Consider the following 19,339-nt stretch of genomic DNA (forward strand, 5'->3'; position numbering starts at 1 on the left):
TGCGTGGGTGCTCGCACCGATCCCTTACCCCGAAGCGCTGCTGACCCCACAGCCACCAGTGGGCCAGTGCTCGCCATGCTCCTCTCCCATTACCTAAGGAAACAGAAATCTCACATCTTTACAGAAACAGGGACATCATGACCCCGGCTCGTGGGAGCTTTTTTGGGCGGCTCTCCCACCCACCGAGCTCCCAGGTCCCACTTCAAGCCGGAGCGCGTGCCTGGGGAACCTCCTCGGTGCCCCGGGAGTGAAGCCCCATGCTTAAACATGAGGGGTATATTTAGACGGCGTCAATTTAAGTTTGCACATCAACCTTATAAATATGAAAGCCCATCTCGGCAAGATGTTTAAGATACCTCATCAGCCCTTGGAAAATATGCAGGAATATTAATTAGCCAGATTTGGGTATTATCTCATAATGAATAAATGAAGAGACTCGCTGCCTAAGATGAATCACTGGCGGCTTGCCTTTTTTTTTTTTTTTTTTTTTTTTAAGAAAAGTGTGTTTCTAAGGTAATTCACTCTATTTAATCCAAGGCCTGTGGAGGGGCTCAGGGGATGCAGCCGTGCCGGGGCTGAGCAGGGTGGGACACTTCAGGGTGCCTCTTACACAGAGGGGCCCCCGATGGCTGGTGTTGTAGACCCCCCCGATTCATCCCCAGCTGGCTGCACTTGCGCTGGGGACAGAGGGACGGGGACAGGGTTGGAGCCCTGCCCTGGCTGCAGCAGCCTCAGGCCCAGGATGGAGGCGGAAAGTGCAGCCTTGGTTCTTAAAAACTTATTTTTTACTTTTGCTCCCGCCCCACATCCTCCCCTCCCACCCTCCTGCTCAACTCTCCCGGCTGCTTCGCTCCCTCCAGCCAGGCCAGGCCAGGAACTTCCCGGTTGCTCTAGAAACCCAGATGAAGGACATGCTTCAAACAAAAACGCTAAACAAGAAATGGCTTTGTGTGCGCCTGGACAGTGCTTTGCTGCACTGGGAAGCAGCGACTTTGGGGGCTTTCTTTTGGGGCACCTGCGCAGCCAGGGGTGCTGCAGGGCTCGCCGAGGCTCCCTGCCAGCCCCAAAACCTTGCCTTGAGCAGTAAGCAGAGGCCGAGGGTTCACAGGGAAGGGGCTTTGAAGGTCTCCATCACCCATGGGGTGCTCAGAGCATCATAGCACCCAGGGGTGCAGCAGCCGTTGGGGTTTTGCCAACCTCCCCAGCACTGGCACCCTGGGCACCATCTCCCCGCCTGGCCTTAGAGATGAGGCACTCCTGGGACCCCAAGGGGCATCACCACCTGGTTTGCAAGGTTTTGGAGTGATGGAGCAGTTTCCAGCTGTGGGAAGGGGCTCAGAGCTGAGCAGGGGACAGCCCGGCTGGAGGTGGCAGAGGATGGGAGACCAGCACAAGCCTTGAGGCCCAGCTTGGATGGCCCAGGATGGCCCAGGCGGCAGAGCCCTGTGCCATGGGTGCGGGGAAAGGGCGGCAGAGGAGACCAGTTGGGCTGGACCAGCCAGCAGCCGCTGCCGCCCCGGGAAGCGTCGGCCGGACCCCGTCCCTTGGCCCCCCCGGCGCGTGGCGGCTGGCAGGGCCGGGGCGGTGCGTGGGTGCGGGGCGCTGCCGGCTGCCGGAGCTGCCATTGTTTGCCTTCAATCAAGATGTTTCAGGCAGAATCAAAAGCACCAACTGGGGAAATCATCATCACAAAAAATCTTGCGCCTGCAAAATAGGTCAAGTAAGACTCCAAAGAGAGAGAGCGTCTGATCTGCATTGCAAGGAAGAATAGCAACAGCTGTGATCTCCAGTATATATGGATGGGCTGGGGGGGGATAAATATATATATCCATGCATATGTATAACCGCTTACAGCTGTTGGGCCGTATGTTCATTAGGGCCAACTGTTTTGGAGGCAGAGGGATCAGCGCTAATCGGGAAAGGGAGTTTATCATCACATTCAGAGGCAAAAGTGTCAGGAGCAACTGCAGCCCCCCCGCCCTGCAGCCCGCACCAGCTGTGCTGCGCTGAATCTGCCCGATTCAGCATGTCCCCCCCCGGCCCCCATGGGGCTGCAAGAGCTGCGGCTCTTGCCCCGGCTCTGAAAGTGGCCGCAAGCTGCGGCCCCGGCCCCCTGCCCGGTCCCAGACCCAAGCACCGCCCCTGGGTGCGGAGGGGTTGCTGTGCCTCAGTTTCCCCATCCCCCCAGACCAGCCCTCCATGCCCATACCACTGTCCTGGACCCCTGTGGCGTGGCCCCCTCCGTTATCCCTGCCTGGCACTGGCCTCACAGGTGCTGGCTATAAAAATGAACTCAAAATACATATAAATCCTCCTGCCTGACATCAGGGAGGGTGATGGAGCCGGGGCAGGACAGCTGGCTCGGCCACCCCAAGACGCTGGGCTTTGCCTGCTTGGTCGGCACCCAGCTGTCACAGGCTGGGGACCGCTCGCGTCCCCAGCCCACAGGCGATGCTCTCGGTGTGGGGGGACCCACTCTCCCTGGCAGCGTCCCCCTCGGCACCCTGAGCCCCCGCTGGCTTCCCTCCATCAGCCAGAAAAGCATTAAAGCTTGCAGGCTTCGGCTCCCATCGGTAGCACAAAATAAAGGTTGCAAAGCCAAGCAGCAAGGACAACTTCTATTTAAAAATACCTCTCATCCAGATGATTTATTTGCAGGGCGTTCCTGCCAGCTCCTAATGCAGCTCAGACTTCGGGCCTAACCTACCTGACAGCTTCCCTTCCTTGTAGGATTATTTATTCAGGGCTGCATTTGGCTGCCCAGCCGTGCCGCCCGTAGGGCTGCAGCTCGGAGCCGCACGGTCATGGTACGTTGCAAGCAGAGGGACTCCTTCCAACCCTTCCTCTTCCGACTGGGATTTTTACTTTTTTTTCCCTTTTCCCATTAAAAAGGATACAGATATTCATCTCGGTCAGCCAGCTAAATAGGAAATGTGGAGGGGGCACACCCCCACACACCCCATGCTGTTCCCAGCAAGACTTTGACGGCGTCCCCCAGCACGGGCACAGCCCGACTGCAGCTTTACAGGAGTTTTGCTTCCATTCGGCACTGGGAAGGGAAATAAGTGAACAGATTGCAATAAAAAAATCCAGCAAGCCCAAATTCAGCCAACTGAGCCCAAAGCTGCAATTTAGCCAGGAGCCAATCACAAGGCCGCAGTGCAAGCTTGCTTCCACTTAAACAAAACAAAATAAAAGAAAATTTAAAAAGCTTCAGTGCAGCGCCTGGGTGGGTGCCCAGGTGGGTGGGCAACAGGGCTGGAGCACCGCCGTGGCCATCGGTCCGGCTGCCCCTCGCCGACGCGTGCCCCAGCAGAGCACGGCAGGGCTGGGGGATGCCCGGGCGGTGAGAACGCGAAGGCTGAAATCTCCGGCTCTGCGGCTGCAGACGATTTCTCTGCTCTGATAAAGGCAGTCGGGGCGGGGGGGTGCGAGGCCATAAACAACAGGGCAATACTGGTCAAAGAGGAACAAAAATCTCAATGTTTATTTCTCCTTCAGGCTGTGGATTATTATTTTCTTTTTTTCCCCTCCCCACATCCAATCGACTCAGTTCCTTGTCCTTTCGGGAGCACTAAATTCATCATGTGAATGTAAAGCGGGGCTTGTGCGGGGAAGGGAGCTGCGGTTCGCTCAAGCAGACGCATGCAAGGTCACACGCAGCCTCGCCATAAATTATGGCGTGTCCCACCGTAAACAGCAACAGGAGAGGGGAAGCGCGGCGGCTTCAGGGGCAGGGGGCCGCAGGGGCCGATACATAACGTCGTGACAAGTCAAACAACTCTCAGGGTGTTCACTTGCCAGAGAAATATTTTTCACATCCAATCCATTAGGCAAACAAGATGAAAAAGTATTTCCTACTTTGCTGAAAAAATACCAGGACTCGGTATAAAGCGTGCCTTAAAAAAAAAGAGAAAAGAAATTAAGTGTGACCATCTATAATGTTTTTTTCCAGCGGCTCTGACAACCTTCCAGGCATCCTGGCCGTGCAGGGACGGAGCTGATGCTTTAAAGAGCTCTAACAGTTTCTCGCTTTTTGGCCCATCCTGGTGTTGCAGGAACAGTAATGAGTCAAATTAGTTGGAAAGAAACAACCCCAGAATTTGCTTCCCTCCCTTGAAACCCCTCCAAATCCCACTTCACTGAACCAAACCCAAAGCATTCGCTGCTTTTCTTTTTTCCCTTCCCTTTTCCTGCCAGGTCGGTGGGGAATGTGTTTCATGACACTTTTTTTTTAACCTACAAAATGATTTTTGAAACAAGAAGATCCTCCCAAAGTTTGCCTTTCTCGCTGGCTGGCTTTTCTGATCGTTTTGGACAAGTGAAAAATCCAAAGGGAAAAGGCTTCTTCCAACAGTTTTGACTGCTCCTAGTACCGGTGACCGTCTCTGATGGGGAGACAGAGGGGAGCGGTGGAAGAGCAGCTTTGCAGACTGACTGGCGGCTCCTTGGGAACAGGCAGTCCTCGACTGACCACTGGAAAAATGAGCCTGTTGAAGAAAAAGGATCACGCCCAAACACGAGTTGTCTTTCTACTAAATTTTAATTTATTTCTTTTTTTTTGACAAAGACATCTAAATTATACACTGAGTAACATGACCAGATATTGCAAATACCCCTTTTTGGTGAAATTCAAAAAGGGAACATAAAAGAAAGAGCTTGTGTGGACCTGGCCGGCCCAGGGAATGCAACAGCCGCCACTTTTTGCTTTCGCAGAAGAAAGAGCCCTGTGGGGCAGGGGGTGAATTTGAGTGGGCTGGTCTCAGCCCAGTACACTTAATAAAAAAAGAGTGGTGATCAGTTATATTTTTGACAGAGAAAAAAGTCATTAACGTGCAAGAAGCAGTATTGGTAGGGGGAAAAAGGGGAGAAAGTTGCATGAGGCTTTGGCAAGCATTCTCCGAGGGCAAGGAAAGACACTCTCCATCAGAGCTGCAGTGGGGACACGGCCGCAGCCGGAGGAGGACACAAGTCCCCACGTTCAGCACTCGTGGTCAGAGCAGGGGCTCGGACCCACGTTTCCTGATGTGCCCTTGGAGAATTTCACTTCTCCATCATCTCTCCCCTCCAGAGAACACAAAGGGGCAGGAGAGGCATCTTTCATCTATCACAAAGGTAAAACCAGATTTAATGATGTGAAAGTGTAGCAAGACAAACTCCCCACAGGAGGGGAATTAACCCCTGCGACAAACTTCTCGAGGCCTGGGGTGGATCTGTCTGTCACTCCAAGCCTTTAAATCAAGGCTGGGTGTCTTCCTACCAGAGGTGCTCTAATGCAACTGCAAGTCACCATGCCAGCGGGATGGCGTTTAATGGGCTGTGTTATGCGGGAGGTCAGGAGAGAGGAACGTAACGGTCCCTTCTGGCTTAAAAAAAAATCTATGAATCGATGCGACGTGTGGCAGAGCTCCACCCATACCAATGAGATGGTTTGTGTCTCCCAAATCTCACTTAAAGGAGGGCAAAGCAGACAGAGTTGGAAGGACAAAGCCTCACGTATGCAATTACCATAAACCAAACAGGAGCTGAAGGGCTGGGAGAAAGGTAGGGGTTTCACTGAATGGCGTTTTGGCTGGCCCCAGCCAGTTTTACAGGTGGTATTTAGCCAGGTGCTGCTGAGGGACAAGAGCCCTGCGGAGGATATAGCGGATGTAAATGCATTCAGATAAGGAGCAGCAAGTGAACAGAACCTCAAATCCTTTTACATTTTCACCAGGTCAATGCACAGAGAGAAGTTCACAACACAAGGAGCATTTACAGCCATCACTGCAAGATAATTTCCTTAAGTCATGGTAATTTTAATTCTCCACCTTCATCCTCCCAGCACGGCTCACTCTAGCACAGTCTTCCTTTCTTACTACCTCGTGCAGGTAAACCAAATGAATCTACTGGATCACAGGTGAAGCTGTGGCTGGTACAGATGCACACAACCAATACGTGTAGCTACACGCAAACATAAGGACTGAGCCAGCAAACACGTTTGGATCCTGAGTTCAGTAAGGCAATTTTTCCTTCCAACCTGGAGCGATAGGGAAATCACTATATATATTTATTTTACACACATTTCCAAGTTTAACTAATGTGAACCAAAAAAGAATCCAAATTACCCTCCCAGATGCTTTTTGGATCCAGAAAACTAACTGTGGCACAGGTGGAGGGTCACAGGGTAAGTTTGCCACTAGCAAAAAAGTAGGGAGCTGGGAAGCACCAACTCAACTCCCTTGCAAGTGAGAAGGATCAACGCCCGAGCTCCCAAGGGGACTTTGCTCTGTCCTGCCCGGGCCAGAGGAGGGGTACCCAAGCATTTCACTCTGCACCTGGCATGCAGTGCGGGCAAATCCAAACCTCGGGAGTATCTGCCACAAAGCTCTGCCGCTCTGCCAGCACAAAGCATGCCTTCGAGAAAGAGCTGCAATTCTTTACAGTGCTTGCATCAGGCAAATGCATTAGTTGCAAGAAAAAGGCAATGATGGGATGCATTTGTCCTCTTTGGGCTGACCCAGGAACACGTGGTGCTCAGATTCCTGGGGCTCCTGATAAGCCAGTGCAGCTGGGGAGTCACTGGACGAGCTATGTTTAAGTGAACATCTCTCCTCATCTTATGACTCCTTACTCAACCCATGCAAAGCTGGAGCTGTGTCACTTTGCGTCATTAGCAATTGCTTAACAGCTCGCTTGAGCCTGCTCTTTTCCCCCTCCCAGTTGTCCGGTTTTTAAAGCAAGGCTGTACTACTCCGGCATGCATGTCCTGCCTCAGTGCTGGAGACAGATGCACTCAGAGGGTGCTGACTCACGGACGCAGGCAGATTAAAGTTGGATTGCTGAAGCAGTTGCTGTCCCAGCTGTCCCTCTGCCCCCAGCCACAGCAAAGACAGCTGAACTACACGTAGATCAACCCCTGAACCGCTACTGTACATCCTGATGGATGGGGGGACCCGGAATCAGCCCCAGAGGATTTTAATCTGCCGGGCTGTAACATGTAGGCGGCCAGGGGCTGCTTCACGTACAGTGCAGATGTTTCTGCCGTGAGGTGGAGACGTCCAGGGGAAGGGAGGAGCAAAGAGCTGGGAGCTCCAGGGGTGTCAGCCGTCTGCCTGGGTCCATGAGGCAACTCGCTGACGCGTGGTAAAGCCACATGCTTTAGGACACGCAGCTTTCCCCATAGTGCCCGCCGGTCCATCTCCAAGAGGTGGAAGGGGTAATGCAGTCCCTAGTCATTCTCTGGCCTTTAGCAGGCAGGAAGCAAACAAAGCTGGCAAGCAGGGCAGTGGGATTATTTTACCATCTGTGCATTAGAAACTGGCCCAGGAGTTACCAAGCTCGCTTCATGCAGGACATGGCTGCTTTGGCGTGCTAATGACTCCTGCTCACTGTCAGCTGGGGCTAGATTTGAATCGGAGACGAGGAGGTGGAAAACACATTCTCTTTCCTATTTCAGCGACTGCATCCTTTTAGAGGAAAGCCAGTTCGGGGACAAATTAATCCTCATTTTAAAGAGTGCTTCCCATCTGCCGTTCATCGGGCTCCTCACCCTCCACCAGGGCAATCCGCAGCTGGCGCCGGGCTGGGGGACCTCAGGCCCTGAGCAGCCAGCCCGCTGCGGGGCAGTCCCCCGAGTCCTCCGAAGGGCTAGGCAAGGCCTGCTGAGGAAGGGGGGCAGGAGAATATATTTTGCACATTTCAAAAAGGAAACCTGGGACCTGGTATCTCATTCTAGAAAGTAATCATGGACTTAATTGCATTTTGCTGCAGAGTTGCCTTAACATCAAGGGACAATCAACAGGGATTGTTCAACATCAAGACTAATCTCACATATGGAACTTACTGAACGTAGGAACCACGTTTTTGCTGGCTCAAGGTGAAATGCTGGGCTAAATTCTCCTTCAGCTGCGAGAAAAGCCCTAGGTATGCTCATCCTGCATTATTCCAACTGTAAAGAGCTTCAATTATACACATATAACCCTTCTCTCCCTTCTACGGCAGTGTCGCAATGCAACAGTGCCTTGTTATGATCAAACTCCTCTTTTATGGCTATAGGAATATGTGGAAGTCTTCTACCCTCATTACACAAGTGATTCCTTAGCAGCTTTATTTTAAGAAACTACCGACAATTGGTAACACAACCGCATTTTATCTGTCACTGAGGGGATGCTGTGACTGACACCTGAGCGTGTCCTCAGCAACCGCAAACCTGCACATATAGGGCAGGTCCTATGCATCTAAGCAACTACAGTAACTCACCTCTCCCTCTGCTCCACACTGAATCACAGTCTTGCTTCAACTTACCAACTTGCTTGCTAATCAGACATTTAATACTATTTATGCATAGGGAGGAAATATATAATTCCTTTATTGGGATAAAAAAACGATACTAAAGAGCAGGTCAAGTTCCAAATCCAGCAGTAGGTTTTAACCGATGTTGTTCCCTTTTTTTACTCTCTTTTTTTTTTTTTCTTTTAACAGCTGTAGCTGTGCACAGATGGAAAAACATTTGGTCAGAAAGCAGCAAATTAGTGTTTTCAGGCTAGAATTCTGCTCCCACCGCTCCTCCATTTCCATGCAGCTCAGAACGCTTTATTTCTTCTTAGCATTGACATTTTTGCACACCCAATTCATGCCATCCTTCAGACAGAGAAAGGTAATGTTAGTCAAGCGAAGGGAAAAGGAATTCCCCAATCCCACCCGACCGCCATTCTGCAAGCACCATGTTCTGCCTCCTCATCTACACCCCCGCCTGCCCTCTGTGCCCAAAACTGCCGTGGGTAAAACCAAGTGCTTCATTGCTCAGTAGATGTTGTCACACAGAGGTTATTAAATCTTTAATCTGACCATAAAAAGTATCATCGTCTCATCATGTCGCTATGTGTGGGTCCTTTGAGGAAGGATCACTTTGCAGTCAAGGTACGTCAGTGGCAGATGAAGGCTCAGTTCCAGGTTCAGCTACAGATGATTTGTGTAACCTCAGGCAAGTCATCTTATCTTTGAGACTGTGGATTTTAGGGGGCTGTTTGTTACACAGTCAGCTCCCTATTAAGAATACAGCTCTAATTCTCTGCCTAGCTGCAAGCCTTGAAATCCAGATCCATGAAAGCCACTGAAATAACTGGATCTGGACCCTGCTCCCTGTGCCTCAGGGCCCCCACAGAAAATGGGCCCTGAGTGGTCCCACAGGGGTTTAGTGAGAATACATGTGGTCATGTTTTAAGAGGTCGATATACTCTTTAGGGTATTTCCATAAAAACGTGTGCACAACATCTCTGACCACTGCAAGCAGAATGGTAACACTTCTGCCATGAATACCCGAGTCGTGAGTTTATTGCTGAGATTCCAGAATGGGATACACTATGGAAGGGCAAAGCGACATTTTATCTGCTCTCGTCACTTGTCTGTTGTGAGATGTGCAGAACAGAGTTGCAAGATGCACAGCCTCCTCATATTTGTGTCCCATCAAATCCACTACCTCTACCCTGCCTACAAGGTATCTCTGCCGACAGGGAGGCTCGGAACAGAAAGAAGGCAGGTAGGGTTTTGTGGATGAGAGGAGAGTGGCACATCTTTGTGCTTGGAAATCGGGCAAACATCACCTTGTAGTTCTGGAGGGGGAATTTCACTGTATTATGTTCAACTATCATTTTTGGATCATTAAAACCATAGTTAGACCCCAAGAAAGACCAGAGCCTTTGAGCCAGCATCGTTGCTAGCCCCGTGGTAGCAGTGTTGCTGGCTTCCTACGCCCTTGTCCCCAGACTGCCAAAAGGCTGCCAAGGACCTCAGCTGCCCCAAGGACAGACGGCTAAAGGCAGAGCACGGCAGACCCTTCAGGTGAGCCGAGACCCACCACCGTGCCTCCATGTTGCCCCTCAGCCATGAAGGTGGTGGCCATGTTGGAGGGGAGCTAAAGAGTTAAGAGAGAAGAGAGGGAGTCCTCAGGGCTTAATCAGAAGCAGAGAGGTTCTCACTTGAAAATACCAATTCACCTTGATAGCTGCGCTATGTGACACTTCTTATCTGAAGGGGAGCAGCAACTTTTGAAATCAGCCCTTGTTGCTGCGTTAAATAAAGAATAAGCGAGCCCAGCTTGTGCTGGGGTGCACATGAGGCCCTATACTAATAACACTTCTAACTCTAACCTTGGGGAGGGTTGATGTCTCCAGTTTCATTTATTTAGCTCCACAGCAGAGATCAGTGTAAAACAAATTGTCTGAAATCCTCAGAGCAAATGGGAAAAGACGAGAGGTAGATTCATTTTAAGGCCCAGTAGCTTTGTGTCTTCCCCTTTCAATAACACTGATAACCTAGGTGTAAAACATGTAATGCCTTAAGCAATCAATAGCGTGGTTTAAAGCTTATCACTTTAGAGAGAGAGGGAGAGAGTGATTCCTAGCATGAGGAATGCCAGGGCTTAACAATGGGACTAGGAGGAGAGGTGTCAAGCCTTTGGCTTGATTGTGTGCTTTAGAAATCTGCATGATTGCCTGCAAAGAGTAAAAATAAATAAATAACTAAAAATGCTCCCACAATGATTTCAGCTTCCCCTGCCTCGGAAGCAATAATCACATTTGCACACATCATGGCATACAAGGCAAGCAGAGCTCCTCATTCATTTTGAATGTAGGTTTATTTGCTGAACCAGAACAGCTGAGACAGCTTAAAGTAATAAATATCAGCTGACACCCTCTGCTATTCAGCACAGTAATCCCAGAAACAATACATCACTGCAAAACAACAAACACGCATCCTATCTTCTACCTAATCTGACCACAACCTGAATTCACAGTGATTAGAACTCTGCCTGCTGCCATTCGGGAGTTCAGGAAGGGGAAAGACAGACCGTTTCAGCACCAGCACAGCAAGGGTCATAAAGCAGAGTTTATGATGGGATTTACCATGGCTGGGAGCCTGGCTGCGTCAAGCATATAACGAGGGCAAAAGAATGACATAGCAAAATGCAAGAGGAAAGGTGAACTCCAAACAGGCTTGAAATACGTAAGTAGGTCACCGAACTTTTAAAGCAGGAATAGATTTTAAAGAGTCTCTTCTGGCATGAGTTAATTGACAGAAAAAAAATCACATTTAATTGTAAATATCTCCCTGCTTGACAGTGATAAAGGGAAAATGAACATGCTCAGCTCTACGTGTGTTGTATCAGAGAGGTACGTGTGAGACACCTTTCTCATCTTCAGCCACACTGCAGCTACATCCGTAGCCTGTGGTGCAACTTTGTTGGGGGGTGTGTGTTCTGCAGTGTCCCCAGATGCTTTGGAGAATAGCAAATGCAAGGGAAAGCAAAAGAAACTAGAAGGTACATTTGCAGTTTTTCTACCTAAGGATTAAAGCAGGATGGAGGGTTGGTAAGATAGAGAAATCCAGGGAAGCTGCTACAAACACAAAGAGCTCCTATGGGGAAGGCACACAGGAAGGAAGAAACGGTGCTTGAAAGAGTCAAGTCCGTAAGGAGTCAACTGTTGTCATCCTTTGTCCCTACACACTCTGTCCCTATATCTGCATGCTTAAAAGATGGCTCTATGCAGAAAGTACAATCCCTACAGTAACATTTAGATCTTGATAGATGTCCTTGAGCTGCTTTGTTGCGACACAGAGACATTGGCAGGTACTCTGAGGATGGAGACGGATACAATATTAGTATTCCAGCCTCAAGTCAACCCTGGGAAAACTTAGCCAGGGAAAGATTTCAGATCTTTCAGGTTTGCCTCTCTTAGCTCCTTAACAAGCAGCTAGTAAACTTTACCAAAGCAAAGAGAGAGAACTCCAGGGAAGAGGATAATGCTCCTTGCAGAGAAATGCTGCTCAGCACAACCCCGCCTTGCTGCAGTCACATCTGCTATTGTGCCAAGGGAGTCGTACTCTAACACCCTTTGGGAAAGGACTGGTAGAGCCTTCCCCGGGAGAAATAAAAAGTCCTGCTTGAGATTAGCCCACTGCTTGCTTATTCTCTGCATTATCAGCTTTGTGGCTATAGGAGTGAAGTAATCTGACTTCAAACACAGCGAACAAGTCCCTTCCACCCCATAAAAAGCCTCCTGATTTCTGCTCCCCTGCAAGCCAGGGATCAGGCAAGGCCACAAACTTGTGACCCCTAATGTGACCTTAAGGACAGCAAAGCTTAATCCTTTCATGTAATCCTCTGTCTGCCATAACAAATTGGGTCACGCAAGTACAAAATTCTCCATCTCTAGCATTTTTGGTACGCGTTATTTTAACTGTCACTTTCTTCTCCCTCTGCAAAGCTAGGACTGTGCCTTCATTATCTGTCATTTCTTTGCACCTCCAGTCATCATACAGACTGGCTTTTACAGGCTCCCACAAGTACATTATCCATTGTTTTTTTGCCTGGGTGCAAGCTTTTCTTTTGTCCTCTGAGACCTTGTACCCCTGATGCAGCGCTGCAGACTCCCTCCTTACCCTGCTTAAAAATCACAAGACTTTGCCCTGTAATCTGGAAACATGGCTGCTTTGCCTCAACAAGCACCGGCTCTGCCTGCCCCAGGAGAGCTGCAGTCATCAAAACTGGTTTTAAATCACATTTACAAGTAGCCCCAGAACCTTGTTAAGATGTGGAAGATCCCCATCTAGCCTGCCCTGGCTAAGACATCTTTAAGACAAAACCTAGCTCTGAAGATACAACATTGCCAGGGGGTCCTGTTCTGAATCTTGCCCTTATGAAAGTGCTGAATCGCAGCATCGGTGTAACTTAGGTCTTGGGCTTCATTCTCAACTGGGTTGAAACAGCCAGAGAGGAGAAGGCGGCTCAGCCCTTCCCACAGTCCTTTGGGCCAGACCACCTCTGGCATAAATTAGAGAAGTTTAGTGGCTACTCTCAGTTCCACTGGCTTTTAATGGTCTCCAGAGGGCCATTATGCTTGGGAGACTCCGGACACAATACGCTGCAGCATCGTTCTGGAGGATGATTCCTCAGGGCAGGCTGAGCTCCTGCTGTCTTGATCGGAGACTCTTGCTTCAGACAAGAAACAAGCTGCAGAGCACAGACCGGTCCAAAGCCTTGAGTCATGTTTAATATGCACCCCGGCCCCTAAATAACACCTCCAGCAAGAGGGCAGGCTGCAAAGCAGAGGAGTCCTGCCTGCTTTCACCCCACCCCAGCTGGCCAGGGTGAAACGTACATAGCTTTTGCACGCCAAGGACTACAATTGGAGATCTGGTCACAAAACACAACCCCAAGAGAGCCTATGTGGCACCAGAGAGCTGTTGTGAGGCAACAGTTCCCTTGTGTTTCTCTGCTGACATTGGCGATTACCTCCCTCGCTTGCTGTACCCTGTGCAAGGGTCTCGGTGTAAGCTCGTGCAGGACTCTGCTGCAGAGGCAGAGCCCAAATGGCTGTGGTAGGGAGAAAAGGCTTTCCTGCTTTCCTAACTAGGGCTGAAGGATAAGATCAGACCCGAGCAGACATTTTGCTTGAAAAAGCCTCTAAGCACGAGGGATGCCGCTCCTCCCTCAATGGCACCATGAAGTCTGACTAACAAGACAAGTGCTGCCCGTGGTTACAGTCAGGAGGTAATGAAGTCTTCAGCTGGCATAACTGGGGCTACCAGCTGGCATCCAGAGGACACTACGTGGGGTTTCCAGTTAACCTAGTCACCTCTCTTCTGAGCCTGCACAGGACATTGCTGGGCCCCTTCTCGAGAGTCCCCAATGGTTAATTTTAAAAGAGAAGATGACAATATGGATTCCCTTCTTAATTAACAGTTTTATTAAATATCCCATTTCAAATAATAGTTAAATTCTCTAAATTTATATCATTCTATTAACCATAATCTAATCTCATTAACCTTGAAATCCCCAGTCTTAACTACCCAATTCTATACACCATGGTGCTAGCAGCTAAACTAATTAAATGACCTTCAAACTATTTCTCCTTCATGTATTGGCATTATTTATCTTTGCTCATTGCTCTTCCTTCAAGCTATCACAAAAATCTTCCCCTATGAACTCTGTTCCTGCACGTACTCAGTACTAGATATGCCACCACTCTTCCTTGCAAAATCCATCAGCGATGTCTCCAATTTTACTCCAGCTAATATATTCCATCAGCAGCGACGGTTAGCGTGCTCACTCCTTGGCTTTCATTCTGAATACCTGATGCTTCCATGCCTTCATTTATTTTGCTGTCACTCGTTGTCATTTCTCCAAGAAGTCCTTAAAGCAGTGACCTGAGATTTAACTACACATAGAGAGCTCCTGTTCTGAGTGACTGGTAGAGATATTGTGTACCACAATCCTCAACTTCTTAATCTCATTCTTTAAACAAGTTCTTCTTGGATTCCCCTAAATTTGGAGCACGTTGACCTCTCCTTAGAGTACCAGGACTGAAGATGCTGATTCTTCCTGGGCTGATCCAGGTTTACTTTAGAATCATAGAATTGTTTAGGCTGGAAAAGACCTTTAAGATCATAAAGTCCAACTGTTAACCTAGCACTGCCAAGTCCACCACTAAACCATGTGCCTAAGTGCCACATCTACACATCTTTTAAATACTTCCAGGGATGGTGACTCAACCACTTCCCTGGGCAGCCTGTTCCAATGCTTGACAACCCTTTCGGTGAATAAATTTTTCCTAATATCCAATCTAAACCTCCCCTGGTGCAACTTGAGGCCATTTCCTCTTGTCCTATGGCTTGTTACTTGGGAGAAGAGACCAACACCCACCTCTCTACAACCTCCTTTCAGGTAGTTGTAGGAGAGCGATAAGGTCTCCCCTGAGCCTCTGCTTCTCCAGGCTAAGCAACCCCAGTTCCCTCAGCCGCTCCTCACAAGACTTGTGCTCTAGACCCTTCACCAGCTTTGTTGCCATTCTCTGGACGCACTCCAGCACCTCAATGTCTCTCTTGTAGTGAGGGGCCCAAAACTGAACACAGTGTTTGAGGTGCGGCCTCACCAGTGCCAAGTACAGGGGGACGATCACTTCCCTAGTCCTGCTGGCCACACTATTTCTGATACAAGCCAGGGTGCTATTGGCCTTCTTGGCCACCTGGGCACACTGCTGGCTCATATTCAGCCGGCTGTCAACAAACACTCCCAGGTCCTTTTCCACCAGGCAGCTTTCCAGCCACTCTTCCCCAAGCCTGTAGCGTTGCATGGAGTTCTTGTGACCCAAGTGCAGGACCCAGCACTTGGCCTTGTCAAACCTCATACAACTGGCCTCGGCCCATCCATCCAGCCTGTCCAGATCCCTTTGTAGAGCCTTCCTACCCTCAGGCAGATCAACACTCCTGCCCAACTTGGTGTCATCTGCAAACTTACTGAGGGTGCACTTGAACCCCTCGTCCAGATCATTGATAAAGATATTAAACAGAACTGGCCCCAATACCAAGCCCTGGGGAACACCACTTGTGACCGGCCCCCAACTACATTTAACTCCATTGACCAAAACTCTTTTGGCCTGGCCATCCAGCCAGTTTTTTACCCAGCGAAGAGTACACCTGTCCAAGGCATGAGCAGCTAGTTTCTCCAGGAGAATGCTGTGGGAAATGGTGTCAAAGGCTTTACTAAAGTCTAGGTAGACAACATCCACAGCCTTTCCCTCATCCACTAAGTGTCTCACCTTGTCATAGAAGATTGGGTTAGTCAAGCAGGACCTGCCTTTCATAAACCCGTGCTGACTGGGCTTGATCACCTGGTTGTCCTGGTGATCCTGGTGTCCTGAGTTAAAAGCCACCTCCCAAACCATTTTGTTCAATTAATTTCCAAGAAAAGGGAGAGCTTGGCATTCTTGCTGTCTGATTTGACAGGCTGGAGTTATGGCAGAAGAGAAATGTAGGGGCTCTTTTTCTATAAGCTGTAGAGAGTTTGTGACTTCCCTGACCTTTCTGCAATAATCATTTATGGAATAAGCTGCAGTATTTAGGGCAATGAGACTGCAGACAACAAAGCGGGACGTTATCTGGCCTGCATCTAAATTAATTTGTCTAGATAAGCATGATGAACAAAATAATACAGGCCTGCAAATACTTTTATGTAGATCTTGTCTCCTGTCTTCTCGAAGTGAATGCAGAAGCAGATTTCATTTCCCTGGTAGAGGGTATTGGGCTGTGTATTTTACTCTATTGAATGTATAGGGATGCACTGTACTTCCAGGAGAAGGCACAGGAAGAAGGCGCTATCAACGAAGAAGTGCGCAGCCCACTCCAGAGAGCCCACAGATCAGCTTGAGAAGGAGGCATTTTTCAAAGCTCACAAACAGAAAGTGCCACTTTCGGTCATTTAGTTCTTCCACATCCTCCATGAGTCCTGAATTTCATCTGCCACTTTACTGCCCCTTCGCAGCTGGAGAGCTCACTTGGACTTCCATAAACTAGAGGAGGGCCTGGAGGAGGGAAGAAGGTGACCTATGCCTGCCTGCAACCCTGTGAACTGCAGCCTCACTTTCTTGATCACATTTCTTTGGACTTGAATATACACTGCCATTGTGGAATGCATCTCCCTCTGCCACCATCACTTCAAAATAAAGATTAGAGTTGAAGCCTTTCACAAGATTGGCTACAACATAACTGCATTTGTATCTTTGCTAACTAAATAAAGGCCCTTTGGAGGACACCATCTACTACATTTAGGTCTAAACATCAGGTTAAGAATTTTAAATCAGAAGAACTGCTGTACTGGGTCAGACCAATGGTCCATCCAGGCCAGCATCCCCTTTCTGGATGCCAAGGGAAAGAACATGTAGGAACAGGATCTCCCTTGCTCTGTTCTTCCCTCCCCGTCCATGGCCCAAGCTGTTCCTCGTTCAAAAGCTGCCTCCAGATCTTAGTGGTCAGTGATTGCCTGCAGATCTCTTATTCAGAAATTCACTTAGTATTTTTCCGAACCGACTGATACCTTTGGTCTCCACAACATCCTACGCCAATGAGATCCATGATTTAATTACGCAACTCACAAAGAAGCACTTATTTTTACTTCTTTTAAGCTGTTGTCTGATTATTTCATTAGGAATGCCCTTCCTCTAGCAATGTGAAAAATAGCGTACAGTCTATCTGACATTCTTATACTTTATTTTCTAAATCCTGAAGATGTTCCCACTCTCTGTCCTCTCTCTTCCAAGCTGCAAGTCCTAATTTATTTATTATCCTTGTGTACAGATGCCACTCTGTGCTACTGATCATTCTCGACAGAGGATTCTCAAATCTCTCTTAATTCTGAGCAAATATATGGACAAGATTTTTTCTGATGAGGGTAGTTAAGTGCTAGAAGAGGCTACCTAGAGAGGCTGTGGAATCTCCATGCCTGGAGATATTTATAACTTGATTGGACAAGGCCCTCAGCAACTTCCTCTAGACTCGCAGCTATCCCTGCTTTAAACATGAGGTTGGTCTAAAGATCTCCTGAAGATGCTTCAACCTAATTTTTTGTTGGACTCTCTGATTCTACTATTACTAAAATCTTTTTAGACGGGGCAGAGGCAGAAATGAATGTCAAGGTATGGGCCCACCATGCCTTTATCCTGCTACAAAATACATGTTTTCTGGGATGTTTCTTGTTTGCTTTCTGATAATTCTCTAGCAGTTGATTTTCCTCACTGGCCTTTGATGAGCACTAAGCTGCTGTTCCCAACGATCTGCTTCTGAGTAATGGCAGCTAATTTTGAGTCCATCATCGTATGTGTATAGTTAGGATTGTTGTTCCTCATGTGCATTATTTTGCACTCATCAACACTGAATTTCATATGCCATTTTACTGCCCACTCAGTATTGTAGGTTTCTTCTGCAACTCTTCATACTCAGCTTGAGATCTGACTATCCTGAACAGCTCTGTAGCATCTGCAAATAAGGTTTTACTGAAACTGCAATGAAGATAAATGTCTTCACCATTCTGTTTCTTTAAATATCAGTGAAGGGAGTACTCCTGACTGCTCGGATTGTGAGCACTGCAAATATTTCATTAATTCAGGAAAGCCTAAGATTGAAATAAACAAACCTAGGTCCCATTTACATTACAAAGAGCTACTCTACTGCAGGAACTGGCTACAGCACAGGAGCCCAAGACACAGCTATTACAGTTCAGCACAGGAACACAGCTCAGCCCCCTTGGTGGGTTTTTGCTGTCCCCCATGCTGCCATTAGAAGTGGTCCTTGCCCCGTCTGCAACTATTGCATTTCTCTGGATCAGAAAAACTGATCAGTTTCTCTCTGGCTCCTGGGTTGAGCAAAGTGCCAAACAACATTAGTAGCGAAGGTAAATCAGGTTTCTAAAGTGCACCTCGTAACAGTCAAAGGGGTTAACAGTAAAAGATTATCTGTTTTGTGAAAATGATTAACCTGACAGCAGTCTCTTTAAAATAAATCAGTGTCTTCATTTGGCCCAGCCAAGGGGTCCTGGGTGGGGAGGCAATCGCTCTCCCCTTTCCCGGGGATGGAGAGATCCCAAGGGCCCACAGCTCCCCCTTCGCTTTGCACAGGCAATGAGACACACACCCCCCGCATTCTGCGCTGCAAGGGTTTGGCTTTGCTGACCCTCCTTCGTGAGGCAGCCAGTCCAGCCCTACCCTGAAGATCAACAATCTCTTACAGATGACCTGCTGGCACAGCAAGCCTTCTTCAGAGCCTCACCTGTACTCCCTCTCCTGAAAGAGCCGAACAAGACTGGATCTGCCAGACTCTGTCCCGGATTGTGTGTAGGTTCAGTCCCTCGGCAATCTCTGAAGCAGGGGCAGCCGTCAGCAAATCCTGCTTGTTAGCGAATATGAGCACGGGTACTCCACTAAGCTTTTCTTCATCCAAAAGCTCAGCCAGCTCCTATATCATTTACAAGGGAGCGGAGTGGGGGGAAGATGGAGAAAGGGAAGGGAAGAAAACCTTCAACCACCAGTGGTTGTCTCTAATTATAAATATATTTAGGGCAAATGCTAAAAGAGTGTGTTCCAGTGAAACCTAGATCTTATTATAAGAGAGCAAAAATGTATACAATCATCTCTGCCCAAGGTTCAAAAGCTGTTTCTTCCAATTACAGGTTACAAAAATCTTCATCTTAGTCTGAAATTAGCAGTTGCCTTAAAGGCTACAACTTTGGTGTTTTACCAGTCCCTGCTCCCAGGAGACCAAAACTGATGAAACAGCAAAAAACATGTAAATTGGCAGTATGAGGAATCTGTCTTAAGTTATTACATGACTGGCATTTGTACCTGAGTAGCCGTTGACACCAGCCCTGATATCTTTGCTAATAACGAGTTTCAGGGATTTGTTCCAAGGTTTATACACTGCAATTTGAGCGGGATAGGACTTTTTTTTCCCCCAGAAATGGAAATATCCCTCCCACAAGAAAGCACCGATGCTTTTGAAGGCATTGGCTAGCTGAAGACAAGCTAGA

The 19,339-nt window shown here is 48.5% G+C and overlaps 1 protein-coding gene across 2 annotated transcripts in view; it reads right to left on the bottom strand.

Annotated features, from left to right (window-relative positions):
- Positions 1-19,339, bottom strand: part of ARL3 (ARF like GTPase 3) — a 36,477-nt gene continuing 17,138 nt past the window's right edge. Inside the window, exons 5-6 of one of the 2 annotated variants that reach the window (XM_072870314.1) lie at positions 18,583-18,768; positions 1-93 (exon numbers count right to left, since the gene is read on the bottom strand). In XM_072870314.1, coding sequence (XP_072726415.1) covers positions 25-93; positions 18,583-18,768 — 255 coding nt within the window. In that variant the 3' untranslated portion in view covers positions 1-24. Of the gene's footprint in view, positions 94-8,333; positions 8,623-18,582; positions 18,769-19,339 lie in introns of those variants that run through there. The other variant, XM_072870315.1, reaches the window with a different exon arrangement.

This window comes from Ciconia boyciana, chromosome 8 (genome assembly GCF_034638445.1).
Source record: "Ciconia boyciana chromosome 8, ASM3463844v1, whole genome shotgun sequence".
NCBI lineage: Eukaryota > Metazoa > Chordata > Aves > Ciconiiformes > Ciconiidae > Ciconia > Ciconia boyciana.